The sequence below is a fragment of the Micropterus dolomieu genome, linkage group LG13, assembly GCF_021292245.1.
Source record: "Micropterus dolomieu isolate WLL.071019.BEF.003 ecotype Adirondacks linkage group LG13, ASM2129224v1, whole genome shotgun sequence".
Lineage (NCBI taxonomy): Eukaryota > Metazoa > Chordata > Actinopteri > Centrarchiformes > Centrarchidae > Micropterus > Micropterus dolomieu.
The window spans coordinates 28,745,063-28,772,595 of NC_060162.1; the positions used below are offsets into that span (position 1 = coordinate 28,745,063).

General features: G+C 39.9%; 2 protein-coding genes across 4 annotated transcripts in view; one reads left to right on the forward strand and one right to left on the reverse strand.

Annotated features, from left to right (window-relative positions):
* LOC123981397 (ras-specific guanine nucleotide-releasing factor RalGPS1-like) overlaps window positions 1-27,533 on the forward strand; it is a 131,994-nt gene that overhangs the window by 58,965 nt on the left and 45,496 nt on the right. Inside the window, exons 8-9 of the mRNA XM_046066186.1 lie at window positions 1,202-1,294; window positions 3,966-4,092. Of these exons, the coding sequence (XP_045922142.1) occupies window positions 1,202-1,294; window positions 3,966-4,092 (220 nt within the window). The remainder of the gene's footprint in view (window positions 1-1,201; window positions 1,295-3,965; window positions 4,093-27,533) is intronic.
* LOC123981399 (angiopoietin-related protein 2-like) lies at window positions 5,784-22,040 on the reverse strand. Of its 3 annotated transcripts, none has more exons than XM_046066189.1 (5): window positions 21,971-22,040; window positions 17,886-18,808; window positions 13,491-13,684; window positions 9,737-10,007; window positions 5,784-8,105 (listed from the first exon to the last, which is right to left on the reverse strand). In XM_046066189.1, the coding sequence occupies exons 2-5, from the start codon at window positions 18,775-18,777 to the stop codon at window positions 7,906-7,908; spliced, it is 1,557 nt and encodes a 518-aa protein (XP_045922145.1). In that variant the 5' UTR covers window positions 18,778-18,808; window positions 21,971-22,040; the 3' UTR covers window positions 5,784-7,905. The 3 variants fall into 3 exon arrangements, with proteins under 3 accessions (XP_045922145.1, XP_045922144.1, XP_045922143.1); XM_046066188.1 differs by lacking the exon at window positions 21,971-22,040 and adding an exon at window positions 19,688-19,830; XM_046066187.1 differs by lacking the exon at window positions 21,971-22,040 and adding an exon at window positions 19,561-19,830.

Genomic DNA, 27,533 nt, shown 5'->3' on the forward strand with positions numbered 1-27,533 from the left:
ATTTCAGCTGCGACATTCAGATGGTAGGGTCAGAGTTTGGCGTGAACAACATGGAAGCATGGATCCGTCCTGCCTTGTATCAACGGTTCAGGCTGCTGTCCTCATGTCCATCCCTTTCTGAACACAGTGTATCATCTGCTGACGGCTACTTCCTGCAGGATAATGCACGACGTCACAAAGCTCAGATCATCTCAAACTGGTTTCTTGAACATGAGTTCACCGTACTCCAGCGGCCTCCGCAGTCACCAGATCTCAATCCAAGTGAGCCCCTTTGGGGTGTGGTGGGACGGGAGATTCTCATCATGGATGTGCAGCCGACAAATCTGCAGCAACTGCGTGACGCTATCATGTCAATATGGACCAAAGTGTCTGAGGAATGTTTCCAACACCTTGTTGAGAGTATGCCACCAAGAATCAAGGCAGAAGGGGGTCCAACCCGGTTCTAGCAAGGTGTACCTAATAAAGTGGCCAGTGAGTGTATTTACTTGAAGCAAGTGTATTTAGTAATGGATTCAGTTACCAAGATACAGTATATCCACTAACACACAGCACTTATTAGTAGAATACATTTGTTATTGGTTTGGGTCTGCACATGGGATTTGTTGACAAGAAAAAAATACAGAGTAATGCCAGCTTTATGCTTTAAAGGTTAAGTGTGTAATTAAGAGGATTTATTTACAGAAATGCAATATAAGATCCATAACTATGTTTTCAGTGGCATATAAAGACCTTACATAATGAACCATTATGTTTTTATTACCTTAGAATGAGACATTTCTATCTACATACACCGCGGGTCTTCTTATTCCTCCTCACCATGTTGCGATGCCATGTTTCTACAGTAGCCCAAATAGACAAACTGCTCTACAGAGAGCGTTTCGTGACTATGTTGAATATGTATGAAAAACAAGCAGAAGCTGTAGTAGTAGTCGTCTGGTTCATAAGAAGTGAGAAGTGAAATTTTACAAATTTGGACCACACGTATTGTTTAGCAAGAGCCAACAGAGCGTGTCGGTCAGCATCTTAACCCCTAGGTCATAGGGGCGCCTTGCCCATTGTTTTTAATTGAAATCAGAAGGAAGTGCATTATTCACAGTTCAAAGAGACTGTGAAGTTATTAACCTATGGTAATATAGTACATTCCGTGTTTAAAAATAAAATATAATTGCCAAAAAATAATAAAATATCTGTTTGTTCCCAGAAACTGTTGGAGTTGAACAATCTTCATTCTCTGGTGTCGGTGGTGTCTGCTCTGCAGAGCGCCCCCATCTTCAGACTCAGCAAAACCTGGGCGGTATGACATCAGTTTCGTTCACTGCTTCTATTTGCATCAGCAAACCATCAATATCTGTTACTGGCTGCTCCTAACTAATTGCCCTAGTGAACGTTATTTGAACTTGAACCTGAATTATAGTGACTACATTTCTTACTTTTCTACAGTGATACTAATTGAAAGTGCAGTGTATTTAAAAAAGAGAAAGTCTCGGGGACAGATTTGTATGCAGTATGTTCAGTGGTTCTTCAGATCAAGTGTATGGATTTTGAACAGTGGGTGGGGCATGACTGCCCTTGCCCAAACATACAACACACACACAAACACAGACTGTTGTTGCAGTTTGTTAATAACTAACATTTGAAACTAACCAAACAGCTGAAACCTAACCTGAAAACTGATTCTTTGTTAGGATACATTGTGCTCCGCTCAGGTAACCTGACCTTAAACCACAGACAAACCTAATTATTTCTTTGTTTAAACTTTCCAGACTTGTATATAATATTAGAATGATCATGGATTCCAAAAGCTCCCTGTTTGTGCTCTCCGAGACCTCAGTGTTTAGTTTATCATCATATTCTACTGGACAGATCTGAAAACTGTGCTGGAGGTTTTAGTGGGATCAGATCTTAAAATAGAAAATAGAGATAGCAAATGGTGCTTGGCTGTCCACTCAAAAAGATTCATTAGTTACACCTGTTTATGAGTAATCAATTTCTCTTCCCCTCCAACACGGTGCAAACTGTTTGGTCCTGGTTTTAATATTTGAACGTGAATCCTTATTTTACAGTGCTGGATATAAGACCATGAAAAGTGGGTGCATCAGCGCCAGACACGAGGAGAAATACTCTGTATGTTTAGTACAGAGGGAAACTGTATCAGCAAAAAGCAGGAAAGCTTTTAAAATCTCATATTACAGATTTAGCAAGAAGAGAGGTTGCAGGGTTGCCAACTTAAATCAACTATGTGGAGACATCTGAATATGTAGTTTTCAGAGCCTTCTGACTTTTCTGATTCAAAACTATTAAGCAGATTCACTTGGATTATTGATTTCTAAAAAATTAAAGTAGAACTATATTCCACTAGTGCAGCAACTAAAAAATATTTTCATTTTGGATTATCCTGCCAGTTTGTTGCTTGATAAAATGATTGTTTACAGAAAACAGTTAAACTTGCCCGTCAGAATTTCTCAGTGCCAAAGATGTCTCCGCATTTCTTGTTTTGTCTTGGCAACACTTCAAAACCCCAAAATATTCCATGTATTATTTTATAAGACCAATAAGTTTTTACCTAAATCAATTATCGTAATAGTTGCTGATTAATTCTCTCATACTAGATTGACCGACCAATTTTTTGAGAGCTAAATCCATCAATCAGCTGTGGGTGTCTTACTCAGTGGTATTGTACAAGTGTCTTATTTAGTCAGCAATACACATTATTTACAGTGCTCCTGGGTGTCTCTTTTAGGTGGTCTGGGATGTTTTTTGGCTATGTTTGACCAAATCCACATGTTTCTGGCTGACACGACACACTAATGTACGGCGCATACTGTCATACAGTATTCATATGGTGCCTTGTAAACAGAGGGGCAGTACTAACCCATCACACATTTTGTTGATTTAATTTTTAGAATTCTTGTATACATGTATGTGTACTATATGTATCTGCATACCTGTGTATATTCTGTTATCTGTACAAACCTACCTGTTCATATCGGGTTCTCACTACATACATTTACTACATTACTGCACAGCATCAGTCTACCTCAGTACTAAAATATTGTACTTAAGTAAAAAGTACTGTTACATTGATGAACTTTTACTTGAGTAGATTTTTACACCACTAACTTTACTTGTACTTAAGTAAAAGTAAAAAGTAGCTCATTTAAAATTTTCTCAGAGTAAACGTTACCTAGTTACTTTTTTAATATGTTATTTATACTTATTATACTTAGCCTGTTTAATTGAATAGCAGTCTTCTGAGATTTGATAAAGGCAAAAAACCATATTGCACTTTCAATTTTAGTTCGTTTTACAGATACTTTGCCAAAGCAATGGTGCAAAACAATTTTTGGGAATGTTTCTGCTTCATTATGAGACTATGGCGGGCCGCACTGGACTGGGAAAATGGGAAACACAGGACTGTATTTAAAGTCATATCCCTACATTCAAACAGGTGGTTCTTGTAATGGGGTATCATAAGTGTTAGCATAATTAATTTTTAATTAACATAGGCCTAAAATTAACTAGTTACCAGCCGGTTGCTAGTGCCAACCAACATTAGCAATGTCATGCACTTTTCATAGTTACTAAACTGTGAACTACGATTTAAAATGTAGCGAAGCACAATACTTCAAACAAAACATACTTAAGTAAAAGTAAAATTACAGATTATGAAAACAACTTAAAGTGCAAGTACACAAAAAAACTATTCAATTACAGTAACACAAGTAATTATAATTACTTTCCACCTCTGTATATGAGAACAAGAACAACTTAACTTATAAAGGGAGAACACCACTGAGATATGTTGGCAGAGAAATTATTGTTTAATATATTCCATTATGAATGATCCTTTAGCTGCAACAGTCAGATCTTTAACAGTGTATTTTTATGGGTTTTGTGTGTCTGCCATAGTTCCTGAATGAATGAGGAGGAGAACTCTAATTTGTGTCATTTTTCTTCTGATGTAGTTGATCAGTCGGAAAGACAAGGCCACATTTGAGAAGCTCAACTATCTGACATCCAAGGAAGAGAACTACACCTGCATGAGAGAATACATCCGCTCCCTGAAGATGGTGCCCTGTATTCCTTACCTTGGTAAGTCTTCCATCCACTCACCCTGATCCTTTTAAAGTCGGTGGTTTCCAAGCCCCTCAACATCTCACCTGACTAGTCTGAATTCTAGTCATTCAGATAGTGGTTTCATCAAAAACACCATGTACATGCCATATCAAAATACAAGCAGCATATGTTTGTAAGGATTTACACACTTCTGCACCACATTCCAGGTGTGCTTCTACAGAGCACCATTACAGAGATGTCCATCTTATTTCAGTTCAAAACATGTTGAGCTTTGGTAAAAACCTGGCTTATTTAGCTGCATGGACCATCATACAAGTCCAGGTGGTGTTTAAAGCATTTCTCTTTCTGTTAATTGTACTGCATCATGAAACACGTGTAAATATCACATTTATAATAATGCACAACACATGGACCACTGATCAAAAAAGGCTTTTAACATGTTGTCAGTACATTTGGGTCATGATTGTCCAGTTGTGACGTAATATACAGGGCACTCAATAGGTTTGTTTTTCGAACAGAGATATTAAAATGAAAATTCATATAATTTACAGTCATAATTTTCCCAACTACACCAGTTTTTTTTCCTTCTCACAGGGCTTACTGGCAGGTCTGTGGAAGGTTGTCTTGACCTTCAAAAACCATAGTCAGATGAGAAGTACATTTTATACATACAATTTACTAATGGCTTTAGCATCTGTCTTGAAGTGTCCATTATGGAGGACTGCATTTATATAGCACCTTTCTACCAACTGCTCAAAGCGCTTTACAACACATGCCAACATTCACACTCAATTCCATACACTTATGGTAGAGGCTGCCATGCAAGATGCCAACCTACTCCTCTGGAGCAGTTAGGGGTTAAGTGTCTTCAGGGTGTCATTCCTCCTCTGCAAAAAGCAAGAATGAAACATAGTGCCTCTGGGACCATAGTGCAATACACAAAAACAGAATGAAAACATACAAACAAGCATAGGACAATACTTTCTACATACTTGGAAACTATATTTAGGGTTAAATGTGGATGCGAACAGCCTGTAGAAAGAAATCTGTTTTTGAATCTGGTGGTTTTGGACACCTTGGTGTGTAAAAGCCTTCGATGGCAGGGAAAGTGGTCCCAGTGATGTGCTGGGCCGTTCCCATGCCAAACAATGATGCAGCAAGTCAGTGTGGACTCTACGGTCTCTATATGACTCTCTATGGTACATCTGTAGAACCTGGAGAGGTAGGAGGTGTGATGAGTTTTTCACAGATGCTATAGTGTTCCAAGATTTAGTGGAACTATTACAGGCAGAGAGATCTGACTGATAATGTTGTTTAGCCTTCCTAGTCATGCTGGTGCAGATCATTAGAAACACAAGCAGGGATGTACATCATTTATTGCAAGATTAATAACATACAGATGTAGTGGATCAACGTGGATGCTGATGAACACACAACTTGTAAATAGCAGCAGTTTTCCGCATTCTCCACCAAAATATGTAGTAAATATGTAGGGAAACTACATGTCGAAATGTGAAATATAGTCAGAATGGTCACGCAGAACCATTTGAACTATTTGTCCAGCGATATAACTTCAGAGTCTGCAAAATAACACCAGTAAGCCGTTTCTCTTGCTGGTCAGTCAAGAGATAACGCACAACTTGGCTTTGACAGGCAGTTAACCTGAACTCAAGTAGTAAGAGGTAAAATAAGGAATGGATGCGAAAGTGAGTGAAAGTAAGTTACAGAAAACAAAGGGCAAGCACTTTGGATGTAAAACATTTATTACTCAGACAGCTAAGGCACAGATGAATGGATAAATGCAACCATGATTAAATGTTATGAATACAGCGATGAACAATTAATGTCTGAATCAGGACCATATTGTACTTAATAGCGCAGTCATTTATTAACTTGGCAGGATGTATTCATTTGTGGAAACACAAGAGTGAGTTTAATATTGACAAGTGAAATCACTAATGCACCATTCATGGTTATTTGGAGGCAGAGTGAAATACATGATATGATTTCATTCATCATGATTATATTGAAGGGAGAGCCTACTCCTGACCTAACGCTCGATTTATTTTAGTTATCTCTAGCTGGAAGGGAGGAGGGGGGCACAGTGGAGTTTCCTGTGTGGGTGGCCTGGACATTCTCGGTCCCATTTTGCAGCTTGGCCAGCTGTTCCATTTCTCTCTTGAACTCCCAGGAGGTCCGGCATGTTCGGGCATTGTCTATGTGGCGACTTGGAGGCACACACAGAAGAGGAAAGGGTGCTTGGCTACCTCTCGCTTTGTAGTCCAGGGGTGTCTGACGTCATTGGCTCAAAACTTTACCACTCCTACCTACACTGTTCCATGCTTACTTCTTGCTCGAATATCTTTCTAAAGAATTAATAGTTTAATTCTCCAATGTTTAAAACATTGGCCTACTCAGTTGCTGAAAGATATCAGACACCTCACATATCCAGTGAAACAGTTTTACACAGGCTCACATCTGATATTTTTGCAACACACATACTTGTACTGTACATATGTCTATATATGCATACATATACCTATAATACAACTGAAATAATAAAATTAAATGAGTACATGTCAGTATTTCTGTCCCCCTGAGAGGGATGAGGAGAGAAGGGCAGCTCCAACTTAAAAAAAAATAAAAAATCTTTTATGGACTGGTGGATCTGTGTACCATTCCTTTTGATTCAGTTTTTATTGTTCCTGTGTCAAAATCAGCATGTTAAAATCAAACTTTCTTTCTATATTGTTAATTAAACATAACCATTAATGTAGGTCGATTTTGGATTGCAGAATCAATTCTTTTGTCCCTTATTGCTGGTATGGGTTATTGATGAAGTCCAGAAATCATCCTTAGGGTGTGTGTGTTAGTGAGTGTTTGATATTGTCTCCCTATTACTTAACTTGTATTAGCGTCCTCTGAGTCCTTACGGAGTTTGTTTGTTGTTAATTATTTTATCATTAAAACATATAAAATCTACATAGCGACTCTGGCTCAGTGTCTTGCTCAAATGTCCTTGGGCAAGTTACTGAACCCTACATTGCTCCCAAAGCCTGTGCATTGGTGTGTGAGAATGTGTGTTTGGGATTGGCACCTTGCACAAATACAGTCCGTTTACCTTGAACCAATCAGCCTCAGCATCCACGTTGATCCATTACAAGACAATAAAAATAATCTTAATGAAACAACATATATATACACAGAGTACTTGGTACATACTGTATCTGCACACTAATACAGTGATATTTTAAACAGACCTGTAAACCTTAGGTAGAGGGAATAACTAAGTTGTACTGTTTATTTTATGCACTGTAGCTGCTTTTACCTGGAAAACCTGCAACTAAATTGTATTTGCACATTTTATTGTTATAAATTGTCTATATTTGAAAGTTTTAATCTTCAGTACCAAAACAATCATTTTTCAAAAACCGAGGTCCCACCAATGGTTGATCAGGGGGGAAGATCATCTCAAAGGGACTGTTTTTGCACCATAAGTGGATGCAATGTGGATTTTATTTTTTACATAACAAATAAATTCTATTGCACATTTTGTGTTGTATTTATTGAAGTTTCTTGTTGTATATCAACAAAATTAACAAATCAACAGAAGCCCCCATGGAGCAGGAGACAGAGATTACATCCACTTAATGTATGTTTGTGTGTGCTTTTGTTGATTTTGAGTGCAATCTTGTTTTATGAAATAAAAAAAAGAAGCTACATTGGGAATAGAGAACCAACAGAAAAGTTCAGATTAAAGAGAAATGGAATCCCTTTGGTGGAAATGTTTTTCCGGTAATATTTGTTGAGTTTGGAATGACTGAAGTGTTAATGGAAGGTGTTTGCACTGGGTCGTATCATCATGGTCACTTTCTTCAGAGAATAAGCTCCTCCTCTAAACTCGGCCCAGTAGACGCCGTCTTGGTAACGGCTGCGGTAATGCCCACCACGGTACCACACCCCGTTTAGGTTGGAGTGAGCACAGGCATTATACCACCATCCTCCCTTCTGGTAGTGGGCACAGTTACCTGGAGACATGAAGAATCAAATCAGACCAACTACTATAGCCTACTAGCAATCTGGTCTTCTGCTGGTTAGGGTTAGGATTGATCCTCAGTGACCCCAACAGTGTAACGACCCTGCTGTATTCATCAAATTCTGCATTATTTACTAGAACAGTAAAGCTTTCGTATTGCTTTGTGGGCCAACCCACCTGCAAGTGTGTATGCACTTTCTGTAACATTGAATGTGTACATGCTTGCGCAAATCACGCTCTTGGCCATGTGGGAGTTGTCATTGCTGTACGACACCACAGTGGGTGCTGTGGACAAACCTACAGCAGCACATGAGCACACAAGAGCGCTGGAGAATAAGAAAGCAGGGAAAGCCACACGTGACACATTTTTTTTTATTTTATTTTATTTTTTTGATAAAACTTTTACCATCGCTGTTGTTCGTGTGGTTTTCTACTTGCTGTCTTGTTCTTTGTGTCTATAAATATGGTGGTTATATTGTTACTGGTGTGTCTTGGATACGGTGAATATGGAAGTGATTGGGCCAGGGCTCGCATTGGCCAAAGATCTACATGCAGTCAGAGTGGCCGCATATGTTTCAAATGTCAAGAAGCAAGTGCCGGATCCCAGGTTGTGCTTGTTTGTGGAGCCCAACGCAAGAAGCATCCAATGGGCCTTTCCTCATTAATGCAATACTTGTGTAATATGAATCCTACTACAGAGTTGAGCTCATTATTGTTACCGTTTTATTTTCTCTAATCAGACATCAACACCGGCAGGAACCTCTTATCTTCTCCACTCAGATTAGCAGTTTTTTTTGCATGCACTCTGAATGACAAGTAATGATGAGTGTTGCAGTTCTTCAATCATGTTGTCCAATACTAGATTAATATTGATAATATTAAGAATATTGGGGCTTTCGCAGAGTTTCTAACTCAAGTCAGCCAATTGCGTTTTAATAAGTCAAGGAGCAGAAGTTATCCATATTCACACTCGCGGGTTTGCTTAGTTAATTTATGGGCAGCATTTTCACATCATTGAAATCAACCGGATATTACCCAGGTGGCTTCTGAATCTGTGTGTGTGTGTGTGTGTGTGTGCGCGCGCCTAGGTTAGATAGTCTGATATTGCTTCTATGGCTTCCTTTCAGTGTCTTTCACTTTAGTGCTGTTACTGAAATGATTTCTTTTGATGTTAGTAGAGGTCGTCTTTATTTCAGGTGAGGTGGCCTTCTCTGTTATAAAACGCTATAAAAACCTAAAACATAAAAGTATGAATACTCACATGTCAACATGTTTCCATTTTAGATAAACTCTACCAAACGTTGTTAGCTGTCAAAGTACCATTTATTGTAAACCCATAGCCTGAAGGCAGAAGGGTGATGTGACCTGTTTCTGTACTCATTCATCATACCCACTTATTCTGTGCAGGGTGGCATGAGGAAGGAGTTAGGGTGAGGGTCAGCATCTGTATCAACTTAACCCTGAATACAGCTAGTTATGATTTCCTAACCCCTATTCAGAGAAAGGTGTGGCATAGACAATATGTGGCTGGATCTACTGTGGAGACTGCGCGATGTATCGAATCAGATTCCAAAAGTCCACCAACAGTTATGATGACCTCCTCTTGCACTGCATTCCACTCACCTGTGTAGACATCATGGTCTTTGTCTAGTGTGGTAAACTGCTTGCCATTGTGCCAGGTGAGAGAGTCTCCAGCATTGCCATGGTATCGGCCCACTCTCAGCCTGTAGAAGTCATCCTCAGATTCGACACGGAAGCTAGCGTACTCAGCAAAGGTCTTGCGTCCTGTCCAGTCTTCCAGGGTCACCAGCAGCTTGTAGGTGCCCTGGTTGGTCAGCCAGTAGATGTTCTCTAGGCCTAACCAGTATTCACCATCAATGTTTCCAAACCCTTGCTATAAAAGGAGAAAAACATTAAATAAGTTAGGGACAGTAGGAACGGGTTATTCCTAACACGTGCATTTTAGGAAATGCCACAACATTGCTCTTATTTTAAAATTCACAAGAAAGAAGCAGTTTTTTCTCCCCTGGATACAGCCGTGGACTTCAGCAACAAACCACCCATGTTTTCCAAGCATCTGTGAAAGACTGGTATGATGTCAGAGCGAGAGGCCAAGAGCAGCGGCAAAATGGCAGGACCTGTTTAAGAATCTCTCCACCAGAGCTCACTGTGATGGAATGCCTGGCTTCAATTACATGACACATGGATTTAATCAAGAGGGAGTCCTCATCCCTGCCAGTTGTGAGCGTGTAATTGGCTTTAAGTGCCGTGTTGACTCATTGAGGGTGGGATGGGGAATGATTGGGTTGGGGGACAACTTGGAAGGACTCCGCTTTGATCTTGAGTTTAAAGTACTGAGAAGAGTATCCAGATTGGGATGTCCTCACTTTAGGCCACAGGATGTTAATCTTTAGCAACTAAATGTTTCACACTGTGCACCCGTATTTATGTAACATCGGGTTCCATCGGTTATAACTGGGAAGCAGCATAGTTATGAAGCCCTTGGATCACCGAACTGGCCGCAACACTAAGAACAGCTCTGCTGTTGTGATCTCATAAATTTAATTTTCTTGAGTTTTCTTTATGATTACTCATATATTACAGAGGGGGGTAGACCAAACAGCCAAACAGTTTGTTTTGGTATATAGATTTCCGCTGTGGGAGCTAAATGACATTTTAATTATTTGATTTGTTTAACTTTATACTGTGTGTGTGTGTGTGTGTGTGTATATAACTGTGTTAGGTCTTTTTTTTTATTTTTTTATATCATTATGGCAGTTTCCAAATTCCTCCAAAGTTTATCCACATTCCTTTTTTTTAACTAGAATTTCATAATGTTACTGTTTAGACAGTGTCTGTGTTACCAAACCCATCCCCTGCACTCTTTAGCCAATTGCATGCACATAGCCACTGTCATGTTAATTTTGAATTGGCCAACTAGCTGGGACTGCCAAGTGTTGGTGTTGTTTTCCACAAAGGAGGATGCACAGCCAACCACCACACTGCCATAAGTATTAGACTTCCTCATATGACTCTTAACCTCAAACCAAAACCTCATGGGAGATGTAGTTGCTCAATGCTTTATTAAAAAAACAAGGATTTCCATGTATATGAAAAAACAGACAATGTGAAACAGATGCAAGTGGAACTGAGGCTAATCTGTAAGTAGAGTGGACTTTGGCTACACCCATTCATGACAAGTCAGCCTGCAAGATGGCAACCACTAAACCTCTGAACGGCTTAAAGGATGTCTACAGAGGACGTCGTCCATCAAACACACATCTAACAAACAGATAAACTTCTATTTGAATCATCACAACTGTCTGCACCGGTTCATGCTTCACTCATGTAGCTGCTACCAAAAGCATATTTATGCTTCAAGTCTATTTCTTCCAATGTATGCACGTATGTTTGACTACATTGATTTTTTTGGGGGGGGGGCTGTGAGCGCTTGAAAATGCAGTTCTGTGGCTGAATGCATCAAGTGTGGCCCTGATGTAGGACTGCAGCTGTTGCTAATGTGCTACTGACTGCTGTTTTCAATATTTGGCTGGTGTTAACAGGGTGTTGGTCTTATTAGTGCATCTACAGTGATTGTTTTCAATTTATCATCAGAAGCTAGGTCTTAAAAACTGTCTGAATAACAATAGCATATTAGAAGAGTTCCTTTGTGATTATTGATCTATTCCTAAACTGGTAAATTACCTGTAATTTACAATAAGTTGATAACTTCATCATATTCATATACCAGCATTTCAATTGACAGATCACATTCACAGTGTACGGTCTAGACCTGCTCTTTTATGATAAGAGCTATGAGATAGCTGTTGTGATTTGAATAGAATAGATCTAAGAAATAGGTGAGTCCCTCAGGCTCAAAATAACTGTTAGACAGTATTTTGTCAGGATATATACCGGAGACGCTTTGTATTGACTAGGGAATAGTTCTATATACCTGTTCCTTCTTGGTAATATCCTCAGACATCACAGTGTCAGGTAACACAGTTACATAGATGATATGTAATTGTCCATTTTTTTTTTTTGTCTTGGAGCAATTTTAGATTCTCATTTTAACAAGGTGTTTTAAACATAAATTCTTGACCTGGAAATACAGGTACAGTTTGACTTCCTCAAAGTTATTTAAATACTTATATTACTACTTAATTACTTTTAAATTGATGCAATTATGTTTTGATTTGATGACCCAACTAGATTTATAGAAAAAGTACAGCTAATTCACAATGTGATGGCAAGACGTTATCTATCAAAGAAATCCCATTACTTTCTACACATGACTGGAAATTTGTATTTATCTTTATATTGATTAAAATTCAGTTTGTTGTGCTGTTTTAATATGGTCTTTGTTTGGGTTGATGTCAGATTCACAGATTTATGTTTTCACCCCTTGATTTCCCTATTCGTTTCTTTTATCCCAATTTATTACTGTAGTCACATTTTTGGTTATTGATTTTCTTAATTCTTAATTCTCTATATTATTCTTAATTAAGAACACTATTTTTAGTCATTATTAGTAAATGTTAAAAAAAAAAAGTGTTTTGGATATTCTTCACTGCAAGGTACAAAATTAGAGCTCAGTAGGAAGTACTACTCAGACTGTAAACATGGGTGTATATCCTACATGAGCTTTCTAAAATGTGAGACAAAGACCCATATGATGTTAAAGACAACAAATAAAGACGACAGTTTTCTATCACAAAGGCTTAAGTGATCCCCTGATGTTTCATCTAGCACCACCACAAAGTTTGGGAAACTATTTGGGACGGATATCCAAGGTGCCCAGAGGATGAATCCTCCTGACTTTGGTAATCCCCTGACTCTTGCTCCAGCACCATTAGCAGGTCAAAGTTTTCACTTATGCTGTGAAATATCTTACCATCTACTTTATGAATGTGCATGTAATTTCGTACAATTGTGGTTTCCAGAGGTTGACGTTTGTGGTTGTGAGTGAATGTCTGAGAACTATTGGATGGATTGAAAGACATGATACAGGTATTCAGGTTCGTTGCGTGATAAATTGTTATAACTTAGATGAAAAGTCAGAGGATCATCAAACACCATCAGGTCAAAATTTTTTCCCATACTTTGGTTTATGACCAAATACTTGATAAACTAATGATATTCCCATCAGCCTCAGCTGTGCATTGTTTAGTGCTCGTTAGCATACCAGTATTAGCATGCTAACAAGCTAAACTAAGATGATGAACCTGGTAAGCATTATGCCAGAATAACATCATGATGTCCCTATCTCCATTTAGTGCAACGGACACTGACATATTTGCAGCTCGATGTGTCGGAACTATCTAGAAGGCATAAAGAACCTTCTCAGCTCATTCTAAGTTCAGAGCCTCGTTATTACCTTGTACGTCTCCCAGTTCCTAAAGAAGTTGACCGAGCCATCCTGACGCCTCTGAATGACAGTCCACCCACCAGGGTCATGCCTCTGGTCACACCAAACCTGCATGAGTCGGTTGCCGTTGTCTGGTTTCAGGAGGTACATGCCGCTAGTGGTGTATCCGCCCTCCAGGGCCCCTAGACAGTCTTTGAAAGGACCTGCAAGTGAGACAGAATGCCACCTAACTAAGCTGTATACTGTAGATTGATCTACAATAGCTTACAGGCATTAATTTTCACCACCATGCATTTCTGACTGTTAAGTCTGCATGTATTGTATGATTTTGACCGGTTATGAAGCCTGTCTGATCTTGCTGATTTGAGTTAAATGCATCCATTTTTGCAGTTGTCTTATAAGAGACAGACTGTTGTGTCCTTGTGGTCTTTTGGGATCTCAGAAATTATTGCTTCCCTCCAGGTCAATGGCAATTCCCCTCTCTCCAGGATTTATGTGTAGGCTCTTTGTAGTATTGGGTTTATTAAATCAGTGAAGGACTAGAATTAGTTTGTGTACCCATCTATGCCCGCACTCTTATAGGGCTTGAGTTTTTTAATTGTGCCTTCAATTTCTTTTATACATATAACAAAATTATTAATTGCAACATCTGTGGCATTGTGCTGTGTGATGGAACTTCACATTTTCGAGTGCTCTTTTATTGTGGCCAGCCGAAGGCCCACCTGTGCAATACCCATGCTGTCTGATCAGCATCTTGATATGCCTCAACTAGATCTATGAGTTCAGCTCATGATGAATTGGGTCAAAACAAAGATGTTTCTAAGTTAATTTTACTGTGCTTCGAAGTTAATCAGTTGTTTCTAAATTCCCTCTGTTTTCCTCAGAATATGGTTGTTTATAAAATGCTGCAAAGGCATGTGACATTTCTTTTGGTTTGTCTGTCTGGTTCTATTTTTGTTTTCTTTTTACTTTTTTAATGCTACATTGTTTTCTTAATGGAGAAGTGAGGAGATTGTTCAGTTCTTCACTGGCTTCTTTTAGCATGCGTATATCTTGAATATCTTTTATTTCCTTGTGTTTTTTTTCCTGGTATCCCTGTTTTATTTTCTAGCTCAAAACATTTAGCTGCTTCTGCCTTTTTTGAAATTAGAGTGAAAAGCCATAATGTCCCCCTATAACCCTACCTTAGCTGCCTCCCACAGTGTTGTTGGGGGGGGGATGTCTTCCCTGTCGTTAAATTCCAAAAACAGAGCAAGCACGTTTTTTAGCTTAGCCTGAAATGGAGGCATGTTTAACAGGAAGGTGTTCAACCTCCATTTAACATGGGGTAGCGGATCGTCTTACATCTCAAACCATAGATACGCTATTCTGTTGAATCTCCCTCCTTTCAGACGTACTTAACCAGACAACGCCTCCGTGGCCCTCAGGAGCTCCCGTGTGAATTATTCTACTCCCGCCCTAGCTGTTGTAGTACCTACTCTGAGAGTTCCACTTCAGAAAGTGCTGTAATTCCCAGATGTTTAAGATGCTCCGTTGCTTTCCATACTGAATAAAAGGCCGTCTTCCCGTGGACCAAATACACATTCAGCACAGCAAACAGTAATCGTAACTTTCTTCAGCTGGCAAAATCCTCGCAGTGTGCTTCAATTTGCCTTTATTTACCTATCATACAGGCTGGCAGCCTGTCAGCTCATGTACTGCGGTCTTCAGAAACTCTTTGTTCAGCTTTGTCTAGTTTCTCACAACTGCATATTTATTCATTCAACACCATCAGGAATTTAAACATGTCTTTCTAACAAATCTTTTCTCATTCCTCTCATTTCTGATAAGACCTCCGTTGTCAGGTCACTTGCTAGCTAAAGCAGAGGGTCTTGTAGGAGTTCTTGTTAGTAATTTTTTAATTTTTTTATGTGCAACTCAAATACCACTCTGATATTTGCACTTGCATGGACATACAGCAATATCAGTCCATCTCTATTGAAGAATTACCTTATATATGCCAAACTTCATTCTGGACCTTGGAAATAACAGTTTATTAGCATTTATTATCTTATATATATTAGATCTGGGCAGGATGGTGAAATTGATTTCTGAAATGATTTTAAGAAGCATGTGTAGAGATTCACACAGCATTTCTAATTCTATTTTCTTATTATGTATTGAAATCACAATAATCAATCTCATTCATTTTATTTTTCAGAAAACAAGCTGAGGCTCTTAAGTTTAACACAAATAAAACTGAGGCAATTATAGATCAAATTCTTGAAGTTCATCCTTGTCTATTTCAAATTGAAATTATATAACTTGAATAAAAAATGTGTTCATTAAATAGGTGTTTGATAGGAGCACATTTCCTGTAAGCTGTATTTGCATGCGTGCCTTTGTAATGCCCTATTTTGTTTTCAAATGTAGTCAGTCAAATGGGCGCCCTAACCTTAACCCACTTTTTCCCCACAATCGTCACAAGAGCAGTCAAAAGAATCATAAGATACCACATTTATTGAAGTGGGATTTGCGTTAATGTCTGGGTGATTTCAGCAACCTGCTGACAGCTCTTAGTTAGTCCTTTAGCTCATGCTTGCTATACAGGTGAAACTCGAAAAATTAGCATATCGTGCAAAAGTTCATTTATTTCACTAATTCAACTTAAAAGGTGAAACTAATATATTATATAGACTCATTACATGCAAAGTGAGATATTTCAAGCCTTTATTTGATATAATTTTGATGATTATTGCATACAGCTTATGAAACCCCAAATTCAAAATCTCAGAAAATTAGAATATTACATGAAATCAATAAAAAAAAAAAAAAAAAAAAGGATTTTAAATACAGAAATGTCAGCCCTCTGAAAAGTATAATCATGCATATATACTCAGTACTTGGTTTGGGCCCCTTTTGCATGAATTACTGCCTCAGTGCGGTGTGGCATGGATGCTATCAGCCTGTGGCACTGCTGAGGTGTTATGGAAGACCAGAATGCTTCAATAGCGGCCTTCAGCTCTTCTGCATTGTTCGCTCTCATGTCTTTCATCTTTCTCTTGGCAATGCCCCATAGATTCTCTACGGGGTTCAGGTCAGGCCAGTTTGCTGGCCAGTCAAGCACAGTAATCCCATGGTCATTGAACCAGGTATTGGTACTTTTGGCAGTGTGGGCAGGTGCCAAGTCCTGCTGGAAAATGAAGTCAGCATCTACATAAAGCAGCATAAAGTGCTCTAAAATGTCCTGGTAGACGGCTGCGCTGACTCTGGACTTAATAAAGCAAGTGGACCAACACCAGCAGATGACATGGCTCCCCAAACCAACACAGACTGTGGAAACTTCACACTGGACTTCAAGCATCTTGGATTGTGTGCCTCTCCATTCTTCCTCCAGACTCTGGGACCTTGGTTTCCAAATGAGATGCAAAATTTGCTCTCATCAGAAAAGAGGACTTTGGACCACTGAGAAACAGACCAGTTCTTTTTTTCCTTTAGCCCAGGTAAGACGCTTCTGAAGTTGTTTGTTGTTCAGGAGCGGCTTGATTTGAAGCCCGTGTCCAGGACCCGTCTGTGTGTGGTGGCTCTTGATGCAGTAACTCCAGCCTCATCTCCATCCCTGCTGCTTGTGCATCTTTTTCTTCCACACTTTTCCCTTCCACTTAACTTTCTATTCATGTGCCTTGATACAGCACTTTGAGAACATCCAACTTCTTTTGCAATTACCTTTTGAGGCTTTCCCTCCTTGTGGAGGGTGTCAATGATGGTTTTCTGCACAACTGTCAGGTCAGCAGTCTTCCCCATGATTGTGAATTCCACTGAACCAGACTGAGAGACCAATTAAAGGCTCAGGAACCCTTTTCAGGTGTTTTGGATTAATTAGCTGATTAGAGCGGGACACTTTGAGCCTACAATACTGAACCTTTTCACAATATTCTAATTTTCTGAGATTTTGAATTTGGGGTTTTCATAAACTGTAAGCCATAATCATCGAAATTATATAATTATATAGTATTTTTTATATATATATAGTTTCACCTATTAAGTTGAATTAGTGTAATAAATGAACTTTTGCACAATATTATTCACGCTACCCGTTTTAATCAGCCTTTCTGCACAGCCAGGATCTGCAACTTTTATGCTCTCACTGTACGGGTCAATGGACCAGTCAAGAAACTTAATCCTTAGTGTCTGGTTTAACTGTTACTGAACTAAGAGGAGTCAAGTCAGACCTGTAACCGAAAAGGAATGTATGTCAGATGTATTTTAATCTAATCTAACTGTTGACACGATGAGTAACTAAAGACTTATATGGATATTATAGGGACTTTGACATCAGTTGCAGCAAGTATTGCACAATGTGTGGCTGCTTTGCTACAATAATAGACCTCAGAGGAACAAGTATCAGTGTGGTGATCTACTTACCAGAGGGCTCGTTTGTAAAGCTGTATGTAGCACTGGGCATTGTGGGCAGTGGAGGTGGTAATGCTTTGGAGTTCTGGTCACTCTGTATCTCATTAGTCATGGGGTTGTTGGTGTGGCGGTTGTGGGTAGGTGGATGGTAGGGTCTGTAGCCTCCAGGAGACAGTGCAGGCATCTGCAGGGGAGGCTGAGCGATCACAGGGGGCTGTGGGCGGACAGGACGGCTCCGCTCCTGCACCACACCGTACAAGTGTCCCCTCTTACACTTCTCCTCCAGCTGCACCATGAGGGCACTCTGGTTGCTTGCTAGGGCTGACAGATGCCGGTACTTATGTTCCAGGTCGCTGTAGCGTGCAGCTAGCCTCCCCATCTCGTTTGTGTGGTTGAGCACACGGGTCTCCAGCTGTGAGACCTCCAGAGCATTGTCTCGTTTGCGAATGATCTCATGCAGCAGCTGCATGTAGAGCTGTGTAACTCGGGAGTTCATGTTGCGGCTCTCTTTGCGCAGTAACTTGACTTCATTGACCAGACCCCCATCTACCTCTACCAACTGCTGCAGCGCTTCGATCTGCTGTCGCTGCTTCTGCAGCTCACTGTTGAGCAGCTCCAGCTCCTGCTTATTGACCCGGTTCTCCAGCAGGGCCTCGGGTTCCTTGGAGTTCACACAGATGGGCCCGTTATATTTCTGCTGAGGGACAATAAATGTGTAAGAACATTTATCTGTTTGGGAAGCACTGTGGTCGACCACTGCACGTTTTTGCCGTTTTGCCGCATAAATAAACTCTTTCTCCAGGATCTCATCACTGTTCCCAATTTCCTGAGTGTCTCCCTGGAGAGAGGACTTTGGTCCAGAGAGCAACAGGAGCACCAACAAAGCCTCCACAGGGAGAATCATCACAGTGATGGCACCTGAACCAAGATGATATCTGGAACAGAGGGGGACAAGATTATCAGTAAATGTCCTTTCCTTTCTTTCACTGAAGCAGTACTAGCACATTGCATACATTTTGCAGTTACATGGTTGTCATCCCAAATATTGCATTTTGCATGTGGTACAACTAATGTTGCTCACAACTGTCAGGTACTTAAGACTGCATTTATTTGTTTGTTTGTTTGTTTTTGGCCACTTGGGGTAGCAGAAAAATCTGAAAACACAAAATTGACTTTGCAAACACATCTAGCGGACACAGAGCAACAACGTGACCATTCATTTGAAGATGTGTTTGCTGAATGTAAGTCAATTATTCATTCTCCGTTAGCTCTGGTTTAGTCTCTACTAACTCAAGAGAAAAATATCTGAGTATTTAGCTGCTTAATGCTCAACTACATTCACCAGCGAGTCTCTAAATGTGTCTGTTTGGTCTTTGGTTCTGAGCAGGTCGTGTACAGTGGCTTTTAAGAGCTTTTTCACTGAAGCAGTTGCCTGCTGCTGCTGGAAACAAGGCTGATGAGAACAGATTTTGTGGGCCACAAAACCAAAACAATGACATAAGAGGACAAAACGCCCCACTGTACTGAGGAGTGTTGATCATAATTCTCTGTGGATTTGTCACTCTGAGCGACACCTTTTACATTATACATAGTCATTTGATTATCCATTCAAATAATTTTCCTGGGTTTTAGACTGCTCTATAAAAGTACAATGAGATAATATAAATGCCTCAATAAAATTACTCACATCTCCTTCAGAATGTCACATTTCCTTGTCACCTTGTCATCTGTCTTTTGTAGCAGCAAGTTCAGCAAATCTACAGTAACTGCTCAGAACAAAGTGTAAAAGAACACAACGTAAATTCCATGCTCACCAGCACGGGATATTAAACACGCTCATCTCATAAATGCTGGAAGTGAACTTCCCTGTGTGTGTTAGTGGTCAGTTCATGGCTAAACCTCTCAACAGCTATTAAGCCTCGCAAACCTCTTTGTGCGCACACACACACACACACACACACACACACACACACACACACACACACACTCTCACTCTCACTCTCACTCTCACTCTCTCTGTAGAGATGATAGTGAAGCCTGTCCATAGCTACAGTGTTAGGGCATCTGTCAGCTCTGGTCACTGGGAAATGCAGCATGGACCCATGAAATCCGTCCAGACCCAGATCACCATGTGTCAGGCAGACTTATAAAAGGTGTCAGCAGACACAAATACGACCACACAGAACAAACACAGCCCTTTGTGGTTGACGTCAGAATCTTTCAACTGCAACAAAAGTAATTCATTTGTTACGCATGCTTTATCCCTCCTCGTCTCCTGCTTCTCTCTTTCTATCTTTGTCAGTGTGTGTCTGTTTCAGGCACTCATTCATTCTCACCAGTTGATTCGACTGCAAATCCCAAACACACATCGCGTTTGGACACAAAGGCATGACAGGCCTGTGGAGCTCTTAGAACCACAGAGGGAGAGAGGAAAGAGACACCCGGCTCAGCTCATTCAGCGAGTGCTGGCTGACTACTGAGCAGCTTAAAGAACTGAAGTAACTGGTCAGATTATTGCAGTTCATTTTAGTCCCTGTGTCTAACTGAAGCTGAATGGAATGTAGCAGGAGATCTGTCCTTTCATTTGTCTCTGACTAATATCTTCCTGCTCTGCCTCAACATGCTGCTTGATTGTTCAGTAGTTACTGAAATATTTATTCAGTCTTTGATTAGTGGTGCGTTGCACTTTACCCAAAAGCCATAGCATCATAGACTGTCAGCTAACTGGCCTCACTGTGAGAAAAATCTACATCTATCTTCAGAAATAGGAGCCATCCACCCAGTATGCCAAAACATGAGTGGACCATTGGTTTTGGGTTTTGGTTTAGGAAATAGACATGGAACAGTGTCTTTCTGTTATACTGAAGATCCCAGCAGCTTTGCATAAACAGATGAATGATGGCGACTGTAATTCGGCAAGTAATACAAGCGATGCACAAACAAGAGGACTGCTACCAAGTAAATTCAGATTTTAGATTACTTAAATGATAGGCTTTGCAAAGGTTTTATTTGGAGGGAAATGCACAACGCGTTTGTTAGACCTCAAGGATACACACATTGTGAGTAACACTGAGGATAAATAACTTTTGCATGTTAATTGATTATTTTTTTTTAACCACTACACACCACAAATTGTTATTGCAAATGTGTTAGCAAACAGTTGCCTATTTATACATCCAGCAGACACAGTGCAACATGATCATGTGGAGTTGTCTGTGTCCACCAGATGAATGTCAGACAATATTTACTCTCTTTTAGCTCTGTTTTGTTTTCCACCAACTCCTAAGAAAAATATCAGCTCTTTAGCTTCTAAACACTCCTCTATATTTACCAGTGGGTCTCTAACTGTGAGCTGGCAGATGCTCTAGTCTTCTGTTGTCTGACTAGCAGTTAAAGCTCCTGAAAGATGAGTCCAATAGAGATTATTCCATGCTGTCCATATCTATCCCTCAGTAAAAAGAGTGGGGCACGTGGAACTCCTAATTTTTAGGAAATGTCCCAGTTGCACCTGCATTACTTTTGTCACACTGTCAGTTTATTGTGAGCTTCCTTTGAGTGCACTGTAAAAGTTTCAGCAAAAAAAGCACTGTCCTTAAATTTTAAGTTAAAATTGAACTAGAACTAAATGGTTGTCCAATTTGTTTATAAATTCTTCTAAAGTAGAACATGCTGAGTCAGCTAATCTGAATCTCAGATTATTGAAAGGAGTTGTGAAGTGGATTTTTCAATGTGGTTTACATTGTTAATGAATGTATCAAAAAAAAATGAACAAGCCTCGTCTTTTTACATAAATTACATGCAAGCTAACAATGTTCCCAAACATCCTAATTTGATGAGTAAATTGAATGATCAGTTGGACATTTAGTCAAACCCTGCACTGTACAACTTCTGACAAGATGCTTTAAATTGGCCTTAACACATAATACAGAAAATATACCATACTGTCAGAGTGGATTAAGTGTGCTTTAACATCCTTAAAGATCCTTTAAAGGGAATGTAAACTGTGTGTTGAGGGTAAAACACAGCGCCTAGCACAGTCAGTATTCAGTGTGATGCATATTGAACAAAATGTCAGGTCAGAAAATTGCCCCACTCACCACTTGTCTCTGTTTCCCTATATCCCTTGCCTTTCTGGCAAGTTTGATTCCAAGTCCTCTTCAGTCAGAGTCATTCCATATTTCCTCTGTGTTTGTCCTTTATTTTGTCAGTGGACCTCCTTCATATTATTTGCTTTACCTGCTGTCAGAATCAATTTTCCGTAAAGACCATACGGAAAGTGTTCCAGCTGTGACAATGTCTCTGCAGAGGAAGATTTTTTTAACAGTCCCTAAGTGTCCATTCAAGTAGCAGCAGACAACTGCCAAAGTTTTCCCGCTGTAACGTCATTCATCTACTGCAGAGGATTTTTCCACCGTTGATGAGTCCTAAACTGAGAGCTCACGCCTGTTCCTCAGACAGAATCAGTTTCTCTTCCTCCCAGAGACTCGGCCTCCCTCTGTCTTCCTGCGATTACAAGTGAGAGACTTATTGTTGCCTGAGGTAATTAAGCTGTGAGCCCACAGTCACGCCCATTTCCCCTCCCCTTGACAATAGAGAGATCATGGAGGCATTAGACAGAGACTCAGTCCCCCCCCCTAAACCCTTCTCCTCTTTAACACCCCCCCAACAGTTCGCCCCTTTCCCACTGCTGCCCCCCGGCCAGCCCAGGACTCCCTCTGAGAAGACTGGGGTAGTTGACCAGCCACACATGTCAGCAGCTGCATGTGTTGCAGTAAGGTCACAGGTTTGGAGCATGTGGATCTTGACCTGTACTTACTGAGGGAAGCTACGGAAAGAGAGGTGTTTACCTGACTTTTTCGCCCTGTTTGTTTTCCCTCTGGTTCAGCAGAGATTTTAAAAGATGAACAAAAAGAGTGTATTTGCTCTTCCTAGCTTCATTCAGACTCCTATAATCCTGGACTTTAATAGGAACAGAAAGACAAAGTTCCCCAGCTTGAGCTGGGTATTTTCAGTGCATTATTTCCTGCCTTTAAGATGACCCTTACATAGTCTGTAAGCTGAGATGTTTGTCTGTGAAACCAGGCAGAGACTGTCCATTCAGACAATTTGCCAAAAGCAGAGGAGAAAGAGTTTGGATACAGTTTGTTATGTTGTCATAGTAATCACTGGTTACATAACACCTTTCACAAATATTTAGTGACTCATATTTGTTTTTAATTGCACGAGATGCTCACAAACTCGTGATGAATGATCATGGTTTTTATCCATGGATTAAAAAACGGCCCTTTGTCGAGGTGATTATCCTTTGAGACATTTGAGTAAACTCTAGTCTGTGGGAAGAGACGCTCATGTTGATTTGTGCTTTTATTGTAGTTCCAACAGCTTTTACAGGGAAGTTTTCAGATGCGTTAACATCTCTCTTGTAGCTTTAAATGAGCTGTATTCTAGCTGTAACAGAAAGTCTTGTGGAGTAGGGATGACTGGAGAATTGTAGACACAAGCAAGAAAGTTGTGCAAGTTGGGCCCTAGTCTATATGCTGGAATATCATTCACACATGTGTTATTATAAATCAAAAGTCAAACAATCAGAAACTAAGAGGCTCTACAAGTACAATAACAACATTATGGCCATTTCAAATTCCTAAAGGAAATATTATGATTCTCATTTAAGTGCCTTTATGCAACGTTGAGTTATTCCTCAGAGCACATTCAGATGCAGCAGAGTATAAAACCAGAACCATGATTCCTCTTTGCTTTGTTATGATTCTTCCTGTATGTGTGTTTCAACAAAGAAATTCTTTGGACTCCCTGTAATGGTTTTTTGTACATCATGCAATCCCGTGTCTTTTCCTTTCTGTGCTTCATAAAGGAGGACAGGCCTCAGCCTGTGACCACTCTCCAGTCTCTGTCTTCTCTGTTCATGCACACAGTCTGCTCTGATGGGCCTGATAATGAACTACAGTGCAGCTACAAAGGCTAGGAAGCAGGTAGTCCGGAAAAAGCAGTGGGCTGTGAACCGTCTTTCCTGCTGCAGCCTAGTCTTTATTCAGACCAGGAAGACAAGAGCAGAGGAGAGATAAATGACTGAGTTAACTCTCTGTTGTTGATGGCTAAACCAACAAATTGTTCAATGTACAGCTAGTTCATGAAAGCTTTTTACTTGTGCTGTTCTAAACAGCTGACCTTTGATTGAGACAGGAAGTCATGATTTTCACATTTCTGCGATTTAGTGAGAGTAGCCACAGTGACTGAACATATGGATAGACCATGACCAGATTATGCAATCAGAGGATTGCATAATAAAAACAATACAAAGTATAAACAAAGAGTTATGAAATTGAAGTGAAATAATATTTGAGTAGCATTTCCTGAAGAAAACATGTAATGGCTATGAGCACGGAGGCTGAAAGAAAGATAAAGTACTGCAGGTCAAGAAGCATGACTAGACAAAATATGAGCAAAAATTATAAAACAAAATATGTGAGCTGCACAGTTTGTCCCGGGGGGATGGCAGACTGCAGCCAATCACCTTCTCTGCTGAGCGATGATACGCTGCAGTCTGGCCTTGTTCAAAACACAAGAAGCATCATAAAATCAAGCATATATGAGAAATGCAGTATCTGTAACACGTAACTGTTTCTGAGTAACAGAGGAGCAAAAAAAGGCAATAAGTAGAACGAGTAGAAAGACGGTGTGATTGCTGTGCAGCACAAATCCAATCCAATTACAGATCTCTCAGATTATCACATGATAATCATTAAAAGAAATTCATCATTGTGAAGCACCGGTGTTGTAGCCTGAGTGACCGCTGACCAGCAGGACTGTATTGACACAACGACTGAGGGACTGATAAGGAGTTGGCAGACGTGGGCTGTGCTGTGAATCTGAGAAGCAGGGAGACGGGAAGCAAAGCTGTACAGCTCTGCAGACCGAGCACAGCTGAAACACATTACACCATGCACTCACGTGTTTATCAGGATGACATCATCGGCAAATATTTGTTAAGCATTTTGTGTTGTGTTATGCAGATGTAATATTTAGGCTGGAACTGCCAGCACAGCTGATGTCATGGACAGCTAGTATATCTCAATTGGATTTGGGTGTAGCATGGAGAAATAGAACACACTTAAAGCAATATGTTGTCTTCTACATGTGAAAACACACTTTCTTGGAAGTTTCATATGTTTTTTTTTTTTTATGTCTTTTATAACTTTTCAGTTATTGTTCCCTGTCAGCTACATATCTCAATAAAAGAAGCAACATTTTCAGTACGTTGTTTATTCCCTTCAACACTTTGGTACTATGAGGTGTAATGAGCATTGCCTCACTAGCCTTTGACCGGCTAGTGAGGCAATAGTGAGGCTTAGACTTGTGGTCTTGTTTCATCATTACAGGCGCAGCTAAAATGCTGAGCTTTAAAATACTGCCAAACACTGCCTGAGGTGCTTCCCAATATTTCCACAACTGGTTTCCATCTTAGCCTACCCTCATCAGTTGAGCCTTTATAGTTTTACATGTAGGCAATAACGCAGTCTGCACACATCTTGTAAAGTGTGTAATCATATACGATGAAGGTTGCTTTTTTCCTTGCTCCACTCTTACTACTTTACATTTTTAAAAATGAAATCAGAACTTTAGACGTGAGACGTCATTTTCTCAAGTCGTCTCAGGACATTTTTGTGTGTAAATGGCTGTCTAGCTCGCTGGATTAAAACATTTTCAAGCTGGGTAACATCTTTGAAAATTCGCCAAAGTGATAAAATTACAATAATGCATAGCGTGAGAATGAAAGTAACTTCACACTGACAGTCCTAAAAGAGAGATGCCACGTATTTAACACTTGTATGTTTTGAACCGACTTTATTGTCATTGACAGCTAAAAGGTAGAACCACAGGAAATGTGCCTTATAAATTTTCGCCTTGTTATTTGCATGAAGTTGACAGCTGAAGGTTTTTTTTGTTTGTTTTTTACAGTCAATGCTGAAGACTAACTAGACAAAGAAAATTATCATATTTCAGGGAAAACTATAAGCACTGCCAGAACTGAGTTTGCTTCCATGAGTTCACCAGGTTGATTAGCCTAGCAGCTAGTGATAGCTTAACAAAATACTAAATAAATGTTATTTATACTTTTTTCTTACTCACTGTTAATTTAAGTCACTGCATCTTCTGATACAAAACCATGGGGATTTCATTGTTACGTAACAAAATAACTGAATGGATTATTAAAATTGCTGCAGATTCATTTTGACTGTCGATCGACTTATTAGTTAAATAACTTAGTTTCCGCTCTATTTAATATACAGTTAGTTTCATATTCAGTGTGCATGCATTTGCTCCTTCTATCTGATAACAAAAAATTTGGTATTTCAGAAAACATGTTTTATTGAAAGTATAAGAGGTCCTGAACCTGACACATTGAACTTTTCTAAATGACAGTAACACTGTGCAGCTGCATTTTGGACTCCACCCAGATCAGAACTGGATAGATAAATCTTTCTGACCAACTAAAGAGAGAGGGCCCAGGCTAACACTGATTTGGTCTGGCTGTATGTTCTTCTACATTCTGCTGTAATACAGCTCTAGGGTGGATTGTCCCGTATGCTCTTGTTAAAAAGGCTTTGGCCTTTTTCCAGTTCAGCAGTTACAGTATTGTTTGGCCTGTGTGAAAAGCCAGACCACACACTAAGCAGCATGGCCCAAGATGATGTACCACACAGTCACTGAGCGATCTGACTTGGAAAACAAGAGTAGTGTAGAAAATGATGGCTGAGTCCTGGTAGTTGATCTGAGTGTGTGTGAGTGAAGCGGTGCTGATGAGCAGAGCAGTGACACAAACGTAGTGCGTTCAGCAGGCCAAGCTTCCCTGACCCCTGCTCCATGACCTCTGACCTCTCTAATGCCTGACCCCCTGTGGGGCGTGTCTCCTTTGTACCACTGAAGATGCTACTCACTGCACTGCTCAAGAATTTCATCACATGTGTCAAGTGTGTGTGTGTGTGTGTTTGTGTGTTTGTGTTGGTGCTTTTGGCACCAGATTTGATTTTGAGATTACTTTCATAGTGTTTTCAAAGTGAGACAGGATAACAAAGCAAGGATAGTGGGATTTTAGGAAAATGTTTGTATTAATCAAGATGAAAACTTCTTGAAATATCATTTCACATGTTATAATTTATTTATAGTTCCATTTTAATAACACATTTTTAAACTGCCTCACATTAATTAAGTCACTTCACTAAATGTTAGTTGGAAATTAAAGAGTGCGATTTCAGAAAACATGAGCTAAATGTGGAAAATGTGACACATTTATAATTGACCACAATAAAATGTGATGGTAATAGGGTTAAATGTATCCATAGCAACACATGTCACAGTGAAAGTCCTGTATAAATGCATTTAAAATAGGTTGTTGTCTTTGCCCATTGAATGTTTCCTGATCTGCCACCTCAGTTGGTTGCCATTCGCAGCCTTATCGCTAGATGCCACTAAATCTTACACACTTAACCTTTAGCAATCTCAGACAGCTGAATTTTGAAAGTATACACCTGAAAAAACCCTTCCCCTCCCGTCAGTCCTCTCTCCAAAATCACTCCCCCAAAACACATGTTCATGCACAGTGAGTGCACCGGCAGACTGCACGCAGGTAGACAGGCAGGTAGG